This window comes from Lissotriton vulgaris, chromosome 10 (assembly GCF_964263255.1).
Source record: "Lissotriton vulgaris chromosome 10, aLisVul1.2, whole genome shotgun sequence".
In the NCBI taxonomy this organism is placed as follows: Eukaryota; Metazoa; Chordata; class Amphibia; order Caudata; family Salamandridae; genus Lissotriton; species Lissotriton vulgaris.
This window is the reverse complement of record NC_141698.1, coordinates 890,188,849-890,200,973: the sequence shown is the minus strand read 5'-3', so window position 1 is coordinate 890,200,973 and position 12,125 is coordinate 890,188,849. Positions and strand designations below refer to the sequence as shown.

The 12,125-nt window shown below is 42.4% G+C and overlaps 1 protein-coding gene across 2 annotated transcripts in view; it reads right to left on the bottom strand.

Moving 5' to 3' along the window:
- ANKIB1 (ankyrin repeat and IBR domain containing 1) overlaps positions 1–12,125 on the bottom strand; it is a 429,345-nt gene that overhangs the window by 303,862 nt on the left and 113,358 nt on the right. For both annotated transcript variants that reach the window (XM_086941850.1, XM_086941851.1), the window contains exon 6: positions 840–1,051. In XM_086941850.1, the coding sequence (XP_086797976.1) occupies positions 840–1,051 (212 nt within the window). The remainder of the gene's footprint in view (positions 1–839; positions 1,052–12,125) is intronic.

The following is a 12,125-nucleotide window of genomic DNA, read 5'->3' as shown; positions in this document are numbered from 1 at the left end:
ACTGCATGCATCACCCTTCAGCAGACTAATAAGTCATCCACCCTCCATTGTTGGCGGACCATTTGCTACATTAGGAGACAACTTTTCCTTCATCATAACACAAACACCTTCAGTCTCTACTCATTTCAGAAATTGCTGAAGATCTGGTTCTTTACTAGATGTCACCCCCTGACCACCCTGCTCCAACCATCTTAATTACACACGTTGAGATTATGTGCTATGAAACACCGAAACAAACAATAAAAAACAAAACATAATGCTTTGAGATTAAAAGATAAGTTGAACAGTGGCAGCCTAATCTCCATTTTTCACATTGGTAAGGAGTTGCTTCACTTTTCCTATCACACCTCCCCCAAAGAGCTCTCCTATTTGTTGTTTTACAGATGTCCAAGCAGGATATATTTAAAGGTAAGACTAGCTGTGATATAATACAAAGAAGTCTCCATATAGCCTTATAAATGCACAGGCTAACTATGTCAAACTATAACACACCCACACTCAGACAAGCATACCCTGCTCATGAGTAAAAACAAGTCCTTCGCATAAAGTGTTGTTGTCATATGGGTTAGAAGCTGGATGCTCTACTGTAAACATCATAAGTGACGTCTGACCTCAGGGTGTGAGCCGTGTGCTGCACAAAGTTCTCACTGTTGAAAAAAAATTCTGCAACTTTATGTCACCTGTTATTTATATATTAAAACAGTTATACATTACAATTCTGTACAGCAATCATTTGGTGGAAACTCACTAGTCAACATTTTTCACAGAATACAGTTGCTACAAATGCTTGTATATATGAATCATAAATTAGGAAAAACCAATGTAGGAATAATGTTTACCTGAGAAGTGTCAATGTCACCTGGAGACAACAGGCTGATTTCATCAGGAGAGGTAACCGATGAGCGAGTAGTGCGAGGAGTTCGAGGGGAGGGGAGCGTATCCCATGCATTATACCCACTAGGTGGTGGAGTTGGCATTTGAACACCTGAACGTTGGCAGCAGTTTTCGGCATTGAACATCCATGCTTCAAGTAATTTTTCCCTGTCCCAATCTTCAATAATTGACAAAGCAGATGGTAAAATGTGTCAGCTAGTGTGCAATGTCATGACCACGCATTAAAAGATAAATTACAAGTGGTACTTCCCAGTGATGACATGTACTGACTTTAATCTCCCCATGGACAGGACTGCAGGTAGACAATTCACCTAGATTCTATTTACCAACAGCACAAAAGACAATGAAAATCTACCAAAATGTCTTGCACTTAGGGACCCATGGAGGATACAAAGCAATCAATCAATTAATACGTCTTACTTTTCATACCATACTAGTGCTAGTGGTCAGTATATCCATATTGGTGTTTCAAAATCCATTGTAACATTCAATAATTAACATAACACTTGAGGATAACAATAGGTGTGCCAAACAGAAACATTTTTTATCTTATCAACAGCATGTTAAGCAACAATGGTAACATAATGAAATAAAAAAATACAGACTATTTTGAGATGAATGATAATGCTGGAGTCACGCTGCACATGCAACATTATAGCTTTAAGGCTTTGTTCAATAATGACACTAATCACAATATCAGCTAAAGAAAGTATGATGTTAACAAAAAGAAATTCATGCATCAAGAGAAAAAAACAGAACATCTGGAAAAACGTCATATTGGATAAGGCCGTCCTGCTCAACTAAACTAAATTAAATTCAGCCAATTTGCATATATAGAAAATACACTCCAAAATATGGTTCTTGTGGGCTCACAAAGCAAAGAGCAAAAATATTTCAAGAAATCAACAGGGGTTAGCAAATAATTGAAAGACACAGCAACTACTCTGGAAGTAGGAGTAATGACCCAAAAGACAGACATTATGGCGTAGAACATCATTTCCCCCAGCTGTGCTGTCAGTGTAAAGTTTTGTTACTTGAAAGTATGGATCACCGATAACCAGAAAGATCTGCTAAAAATAACTTTGCCAAAGCACTGAAAGATAATAGGAGATCGCTAGGAAACCTGAATAGCTGCATTCACTTTCACCAACCTGCTAGACATCATATCTAAGCTCTATCTCACACTCACATGAACACACCACTCGCATTCACAAAAGCAGAACGGGATGCCGGTCATTACCCTACATTGCACCCAAAACATGGAACGATCTTCCTCAAAACACCAGAGTATCCTCCTCACTTCTTGAGTTCTTCAAGAGGCTGAAGCCCTGGCTGTTCAAGTGACCCCGCAGGGATCACACGCCCGCTCAAGCACCTAGATACCCTTATTGTAAATAATCATAACATCCTATGACAGAATAAGATATACAAATCCTGACCTCCTGAAAGTAGTAATATTAGGGGCCAAAATTCAAACCAGAACACCAACATATTACAAAATAATTCTTACAAGTTCTGGTGGTACAATTGATGACTGAGCAAAGAAATATGGCATTAAGTAAGGTGGAAAAAGATGACGAAATCTGTGGATTGGCCTCACGATCGTAAACATTTTAAAACGTCACTTAATGATGCTTTGGACACCAATAATAAGCTCATTATCTTCTCAAGGATGCTTATGTTGTGTCTCAAATATCACAATTTATTGTTTTTACTGCTCATCTGCAGCCCCAGCTAGCAAACCAAATCCTAGGGTTACAATCTACTTTAAGGCTGGTTATCTGCCCTTAAAGTACCTCTTTCCAATAACTTCTGAGGGAGGGGCATGTCCAGGTCATGGGCATAAGGTCAGTGACATTCAACCTTGCAGCTGGAACACACCTTTGCCATTGCTGAGAACATCTATGTCCATTGACTAAAAGTTTTGCAGAGAAATTAGTGATACTTTGGTCATATAGGTCTCTGCCCTTCTACTACTTTGAGGAGAATCCTTATGCGCAATCTGTCACAGCATTTACAATTTGATTATTTTCTAGAGCACGCGAATACCCAAGGGCATCTTGGCACTAAGAAATCTAAGACAAACTAACCAAAGGACTTATGGGGTTAAGATGGAATAAAAAACAGCCAAGATTCAGCTTCTTTACGAATACTAAGAAGATTCAACTAGCGTTTGAGATGCAGTGGCAATTTGTTCGATAGCTGACAAACCTACAACAGCCCCAAGAGACTTTCTTCATCCTGGGGACAGAGGCTGAGCATAGGGCAGCAGATCTCATTTTTTTTGTTTGGTAGATACAACCTACATGTTCTTTTAAAGTAATTAGGTCCGGCTTTATGTGCCAAGCAAAGTGCCTTGAATTCAACACTTAAAATTATGATTTTTTTTAAAAATAGGAAGCCAATGAAGCTTCACCAGGGCATTAGACAGCAACTTGTGTTTAGGGCGTTTTTTTGAGGAGGCGGGCGGCTGCATTCTGCAACATCTAGAGCTTTTTGAGTGCCAATTGTTTGATGCCCAAATGAAGGGCATTTCAATAATCGATCCTGGATAGGACTAGAGCAATAACCAATTTTTTAAGCTGGAAAGGACTAAAGGGTAGCACCTTCCTCTGGGATCTCAACATCAAGAAACAGAAAGATGTAAATGTGTTTATTTGTTCACCGAAAGACAATTCCGCACAGACTACTTCAAGATTCCTTACCTTGGAAACTGGCTCCGGGAGAGCACCAAGAGCTTGCGGCCACCATAAATTACTCCAGAACCTGGTCTCGTTCCCAATATTAAGAACCCCTTTTTTGCAAGAATGTAACTTCAGACAGTTAATTGTCATCCAGTTAACAATGGCACTCATTCACCCATTGAATCTGTCAGCAACCTCTTCCATATTGCTTGAGACTGATACCAAAGTCTGGGTGTTGTCTACATAGGCTACTGAGATGAACCCAAAAGAGTGCCTCATAAATGTTAAAAAGCGTTACACTAAGCAATGACTCCTGAGGGACCCCACAGGGAAGTGAGAAGGATTTAGAGCTGAACACTTCAAGTGCCACAGTCTGCTCCCTATCCCTCAGAAATGAGAGGAGATCATGCGCCTAACCAGTAATTCCAATTACTCTCAGGTGCTCTAACAGTACATCGCGATTTACCATATCGAATACAGCGGAAAGATCCAGGAGGATCACCACAGCTCTCCTTCCATTATCTTTGATGGATCTGATCTCTCCTCAAACAGCGATCAAAGCTGTTTCTGTGCTATAGCCTGATCTAAAGCCATACTGCACATTGACCAGGAAATTGTTCTTCACGTAATTTAGCTACATATGGTAACAATGAATTGGGTGGACATTTTTCTCCTCCTCTGGACCCAGTGAAGTTTTTTTGACGGCTATACTAGTGGAATCTACAAACACTTTCAACATATCCTTGCGCCACGTTTGCTCGGGTCTATAAGGAATAACTCCAGATGGGTGTGTTGCCATTCTCCATGCGTGAGGCAGTAATAACACTCCTTCCTAAACCCGGCAATGATCTCCTGCCCTGCAGCTCTTACAGACCCTTATCACTCCTAAATTTAAATCATAAAATTCTGATGAAAGTCTATGACAATAGTCTATTATTTCTGATGGATAAAACCATCTTCGGGTTCAGTCGTGCTTTGCTCCCCACCACTCCACATCGCTGAGCATAGTCTTCTCTGTACAACACTAAATCTCTCTTCAGGTCCCTGCTGTTATAGCGCTCGTAGATGCAGAGCACAGATTTGAGTCTTTGGAGTGGCCTCAATAAACTAGAAATCCTCCTTGGCTTTTCCTCTATGATACATCTCCTATATACACAACTCTCCGCCCGCCTTAGAGTTAATGGTTCCCTTACTGCTCCATTTCCTATTTCTAGGTGTACCCATCAGGGTTGCCCACTGGCCCCCTTACGTTTTATACATGCAATGGACCCAGTGGTATGTCACATTTATATGTGCCTCCTCCACCAGGGTTTTCAATTCAGAGCTGGCCCTTTCTTCATTTCTATCCACACAGGACAATTCAACGCCCATTTTGCATGCACTGACAAGATTTGGGACCCACGCTGGCCTTCGGTTCAATTGGTCCAAACAGTTACATTTCCCCATCATCCTACCACCAGAAAGACCCCATGTGACTTCCCAAATGCCTGGTGTGATGGGACAGTTAAATACCTGGGCATTATACTCCACCCAGACAAGGAGCAGGGGGTGAGGCTAAACTATGGCTCTGCCACTTATACATTAACAGCACAAATCGACCGATGGATACGCCTCCCTCTCTTGATGACCTTATAAGTGTTTATTGCAAAAACAACAGTTGATGGACAGAATGCAGAACAATGTCATACATTCACCCCAGTACAGAGACCTGGGCCTAAATCCATCATTTTCACCATGCAGTTCCAGTTTGAACCCAGCCATACGCAAATCAGTCTTGACCCTGTGTTTCATGGGAACAGTCCAGCCTGATCTGCCAAGCAAGGTCCTCCCTGGACTGGAAACAAGCATCCTAGGACCGGTTTCGGGGTTTCACCCCTCTTCAGCCAGGATAGCTTCCCTTTTTGTATCGCTTTGTTCGCCCTAAGTTGGCAGGGTATGACCAGACATGGGTCTCTTGCTCACTTTGCCACTGGATTCAAGATAGCCTGGCTGATGACGGCTGGTTAGCCAGAAACCGGTCCCAGGATGCTTGTTTCCGGTCCAGGGAAGACATGGTTTGGCAGTTCGGGCTGGACTGTTCCCATGAGGCACAGGGTCAGACTGATTTACATATGGCCAAGTCTGAACTGGGGTGGTGGAGTGAGCTACAGAATGATGATGGATTAAACCCAGATCATTTGACTGGGAGTGAGTGTTTGATTTGCTCAAACGCTCTGTCCATCATCCCCTTTTGTATCACTTATAAGTGTTTAGCCATGCAACAGTTGATGTTGTTGCACCAAGGACATTGTGCTGGATAACTAAACACTTATAAGATCCAAAGGTGAGACATATTGGCTGCAATTTGGCTCTTTAGGTGGGCAGTGCAGCATAGGTTAGTCACCACTGCCTACCCTTGGATCGCCCGTAAGTTAACCCACAACGTTGGCATACTTTTGTATGGAATAAACCTGCAGCAAACTTTTCCCAACAAAATTGTGTTGCGTGATTATCTATTTCAATCGCATGCGAGGTTCTGCAAAGGTGGGGAGGGTTGCCTATAAAGGCACTAAGATTCTGGGGTAAAAAAGCCTATCAACCATCTGTGTCGCAGATCCCTCCACATATCCTTACCTCACTAAATACCTGTGTTAAGTTTTCTTTGAAAAACGGTGCTTGACAACTCTCCCCCGCTGGAGTCCTGAAATGCCAGATGTTGGGGTAGGGGAGGGGAGGGGCAGTTGGCAATCCTTTTTCTTATTCCACAAGAGCGGTGTCAGGGTAGCTGTACCCCTCCCTGCAGAGGCCTGGTGGTTCAGACCTGATAAGACACAGACGACCGCCATTGTGTCGCCAGAGATTCTTCTATAAGGCACTCTATCTGGTCCATAAAGTAGGAACAGCCTCCTGGAGGGGAAGCCGGAAGTAGATAAGCAGAGTACCACCACAGGCACCCAGAAGGCCCAAATGCACACACTTTGCAGCCTCTGGTGGTGCCCTACAGGATATGACGTGGCCTAAACAATGCACTGTATTGTCTAGGGCTTTTCCAAGTGGGTTACTAGATAATTCTTTTCTCAGACCGAGCAAGAAGTCTTCCAGGGACGGATTTAGCATAAAAACAAACAATACATTAAGAAGCGGCCTCCCCTTCCTCCATATTTTAACGCGTTCATCATGTACTTGAAAGGGTTTTATTTATCCACCGCTGCGCCCGAGGCAGCATGAAAGGTGCTGGATTCGGTATTCAAAGGTTGGTAATTGGTGTTTAAGCATTTACTGGGAATCAGCACAATAAGAGGCGGACTCCACAAGCTGGAGCCCTGCGTGAAGTGTTTACATCACGCACCTTGCGGGGGGGGGGTCGGGAAGGGGACCTCCTCTGCACTCCCTTTTTGTGATGATTTGAAACTAGGCTTGCAGAGGAGAAGGGGTGTGTTATCTTACATCATCAACCATGTTTGTAGTGCCAAGTGCCACCAGTGTGGAGCTCAAAGCCTTTCCTGGTGGTGTCAGGGATGAGTCACGTGCAGCCAGAGGGAGGGGTCTTGAACCTGCAACACAACACATGCTCTCTGTATATATATATATATATATATATATATATATATATATATATATATATATATATATATATATATATATATATATATATATATATATATATATATATATATATATATATTGGAACAGAGATATATATCCAGACACAAAGGGTCACCAACCCTGTTACACATCTCCTGCAATCATGATCATTATTCAGGGTTAGTAGAATTGTTAGACTACTCTGCTGCTGATAAAGACAGTTGTATGGAGCGGCAGTGCCGAGACTATAGGCGCGGATAGTTTATAATATGCTTACATGTCCGCCCTGCATCTGTAACAAGCATGTAATGTGACAGAATTCTGTGCTCTATCTCAAGTGCCCCCTTTCTTATTGGCGTAGGTCAGACTACCCCCCAAGGAGGGGCGGGGAGGAGAGAACATTAGAATACAAAAAAAAATAAACGCTGTTAGCGCCTTGGAAATGTGCATCACAGTCCTCCATATAGCGCTTCATACCATTTATGAACGGGCTCCTATTTATGGGTAAAGCAACACTTAACATTTTCATTCCATGCCACGATGTGATGTCTACGGTATCTGCTGATAATGCCAGAGGGTACCCTGGGCATCAGGCTGGCATTGCCTGCCATTTTCGTCTCAGGCCAGCAAGACCGCGGGTTCGAATTTTGCCGTCCATCAACAGAAGGCAGGTGGTGCCAGGCTCTGTATTTTAATGCCCCCACACTATGATGTAAGAGGAAGGGGACCCCTAGAGAGCCCGTGAGAAACATTAAAGTCCGTATTGGTAGGATAACTCAGCTGGTTGAACGCACACTACTGAGATCACTGCAGAACATAGACTTCCCAGAGGGCTCACTCAGCCTTTCATAACAAGAAGCAGATGAAACGAAGACCACTGGGGTGCTTTGCAATGACACAGGAGAGAATTAAACGAGTGGCCAGTGCTGTATAATTACTCCGATATTTGACTTATGTTGAGACGCCCACCCACAAGGTCACCACCTTGGCACTACCTCCCCAGTCCCCACACAGGTGAACCGTGGTTTGTGTTCTTCCACTGGGCTGACAGAGGCTGCACATTTCTCTGTACTCATGGGATAAGCACTAGTCTTTTGAAACTAAAATCTACAACTAAAAGGGTGGCGGGAATGAGAACAAAAAAGAAGAAAAATAACCGGAAAGATTTTTTGAAAAGAAGAATTAGAAAGTAATGTTGTAAGATGTCGGGTTAGGAGTAAATGGCACACAACAACTTTATGGGGGAGAAAGACTACATGTAAACCAAGAGCGCCCACGAAGATTAAAAACAGATGGCCCCTGCACGCGGCTGCTGGCTCCCAAGAGCAAAACGCTCTGGGAGTAAACCTTTGAAAAGTAGCTGGGATCGCCACATGCCTTTGGCCAATTGCGTATTGAAGCCAGACGCAAAGGCCAATAGCGTGTGAGCACAACATGCACGTGCTTTGAAGAAAGCTGAAGCGATTCCAAGTTGTCAATTTCCTATGCAGCGCATGAGTGCTGCCATAGGCTCCACCTAAAAATGGTGATCTTTCCTCGCTTCCTCTACCTGTTCCTTAACATTCCAATACCACTTACCAATGTGTTATTTTTCATACTTTACGCAGCATGGAGGAAACTTTAAAGGATCTTAGGGGTACCCTTCTCTATTCTCCTACCCTCACTTTGGTGGATAATACAAGGCTCCCAATAAACGAAACACTGGTAAAACTCACTTTATCATGATACAGTCTCCACAGTCTTGGCAATCTTTTTCCAGAGGAACATGCATTAACCCTCTCTACGGATCCATGCTTTACTGATGGTTCACTCATGGATCGCTTCACTATGCACTGTATACATAATGCATTGAGGATTAGCATAGAGACCTATCCAATAACACCAGATGACTCCCCGCCTTTAATTTAGGAGAATAATGATTTTGATGGGGTTGGGCTCGTATGCAAACTATATCGTGCCAGTATTGCATTACTCCCAACTCTTAATGTAAAACTCAGATCCTACTAGGAACGTTAGGGAGGCCTATCATGGATACAATATGGACAGCATGCTGTATGCAAACTCAAATGGTCTCTCATCAAACATCGTCACAAACGTCTCCATTTTAAGTTATTACGCCATGCCTACATAACATGCAATGACCAACACAAAAATGACCAATCCTGCTCTTCAGATTGTCCTAAATGTCACAACACCCCAGGAACAGACTTTCTCCACAGAACATGGACTTTCAGTTATATAGTACAGTACTGGGGCGACATTTTTCTCTTTGTTAACCTAAATGTTGGACGTCGACCTTGATATTGACCCACTACTCACCCTACTGGGACACATCCATGACCTTCCTAAAACCATTCAATGATTCTTTGCGATGCCGTTGCTCCTAGCCAAACGCGAGATTGAAATACCAGAGAGTAAACACCAGCCTCCCACCATCACCAACTGGCTCATCAGCATGACGTACTGTGACAATACCAATGAATATTATTCCTCTCTCCAACTACCAACCTTTAGACCGAAAGATATCTATCAGCCCCAGTGCGATAATTTGTTGTCCACTACTGATCAGTCCTAAGCATAGTTTTTCGCTATAGAGGAGCCTCCTCCAGCTAGTCAGTAACTCACTCTCTGGTAATTACCTCCTCTTTATCCCCTCCACAAACCCTTCATGGATGACTTGGAAACTTCAGATTATCAAGATTTCATCTCTGTTCCCCTCTCCTTTATAGTCCCTGCCACCCCACCACCCCTTCCCCCACCCTCCTTCCTTCATCGATCATTTAACCCCTGGTAGACCAGTCAACCAGCATTTCTTTTTTCTTAAATAACATGGCGTAGCGACCCTCTATGTGGCACACATGACTGTACTGTCCCATTCATTGGCATTCCATCGCTATACACGAATGGTGGTCGTGCTTTTGTTTCCCATGTTTTTCATAGGTTGTCGTTTCTTGCAACTAATAAGACAACTGTTTTTGTGTTCATCGTATATGTTAATGTATGCTTCCCTTATCGCAGATGACTATTATTAAGCCTCTATGTCTCTGTACTGCTGGCATTTTAAAACAAATAAAAACAGTTTTTAGATAAGTATGGGAGTCGGAATATTTTAAACTAAACTGAACTACCATGTGTTCCAACCATATTATGGGTAATACAGCATCTCCATCAGGTTCGGGTCATTTGAGAAAATGCTATCTAAAATAAAGCCTGCTTTATGTGTAGCTGCTTTTTTACTCTGATCCAGCATAAAACAATTCAGAGACTCCATTAACAGGACTGAGTCTTTATCACAAATGAAAGTTAACATTTCGTAATACAGTGTATTTAGGGTATTGAACGCAGATGTCAATATGTTTACACGCAGCATTTAAAAACGTAGCCTTAGATCCAGGGGGCCTTTAGATCAAAAGCCCATGAAAAGTGTAGCTATCTGTTACCCTACATCTAAATGAAAGAGCCTCATGATCTGAAATGGTGGAGGATTCACATATTACCCAGCAAATTACAGTACACCAATGCTAAACCCCCATCATGTTTGCCTATCAAGTCTATTAATGGCGTAGCCAGCAGGCAGTGTTAAGACAACTTCTGGGTCGGAAGTTTCATCCAACCTTAAGAACATCAAATGGAGATATAAGATCATAAAAACTCGAGGAACTCTTATTTGTGTTTAACGAGTGACCAAGTGTTAATTAAAAAACAACCCAAGGAGTTCACTCTATGCTCTAAGCACTGTTGTGTCCTTATCGACTGATCCAAACAAGGGGTAAAATTACAATGCTTGCAACAATAAAAATCCAACTTTACTCCAGGATCTCAAAAATTGTAGTCAGTCTGTCTACCTGATCTATTAATGTCAAGTAGCACCTCCTTCCTATATCGATATGAGTGAAAAAAAACACGGGTCCTGGCATTCCAGGTGCTGATGGGCTTGCCTTCGACGTGCCTGCTGCAGGGTCACGCTATAAGTCCTGCGCAGTTGCGTTATTTATATATATATATATATATATATATATATATATATATATATATATATATATATATAGCGCATGATTTAAAAAACATTTGCAAAGTACAAAATATTAAAATATGCATTTTAAAAGAAAGTGGAAGTCCAGGTCCTTGTAGTAAGAAGCACCCCCCCTTTTTGTTTGGCCTCGAGTCGTCCAGCCCCTTTAGTCAGTTGGTATGAAGACTCTGACCGGTTTGCCTTCCCTGGGTAGCTGCAGGAGGGACTTGCCAATTTATTATTCTGATGAAGGATCATGTTCTTGGGTCCCCTCCCCTAGTTTTTGAACAGCTCGATCCATAAACCTTACTCAAGCACAGTTTAATTTAGTGTTCCGTGGGTCAAAGCATGCCAAAACTGCGGCTCTGCATGACCTGGCCTCGTTGATGTTCCAGAGTTTCCTTAAGAGGGACCGTCTTTCCTTTAACAGGTTTGGACAAAGGCATAGGATATGTATTAGGTCTTCCTAGTGGTTTATACAAAGTCGACAATGTTGCGTTATCAATGGTGTTTAATTAGCCTCCTTGGAAGACCAGACCACTGCTTGCTCGAAATGGTGTCCACTTGCTCTAACAGTGGAGTCAGGAATGCCCCAAACAATCAGTAAAGTGCCTAGTGCCAGGGGCAAAAAAATGCCTATGTGAGCAATGCCAAAACTAAATGTAAAATCATGTAAAATGCCCCAAACAGATTAGCTACAACAGTTAGGCAATAGGTCTTCAGCAGTATAGGAAAAATAAACTGTGAAAATAGATTGGTAGCCTATGCTGATAAAATCATACTTTTACTTTCAACCTTATATGTAAATTCCGATCATCCTGGAAAAAATATCTTACATGGATGTGTGGGTACACATGAGACAAAGCCAAATCTGTTGTGATGACCCAAAGAAATGACTGATTTTGGAACCAAAGTGAACATCCCAAGCAGAAATGGCAAAATAACCAATGAACATAATTGGAGATCTGTTT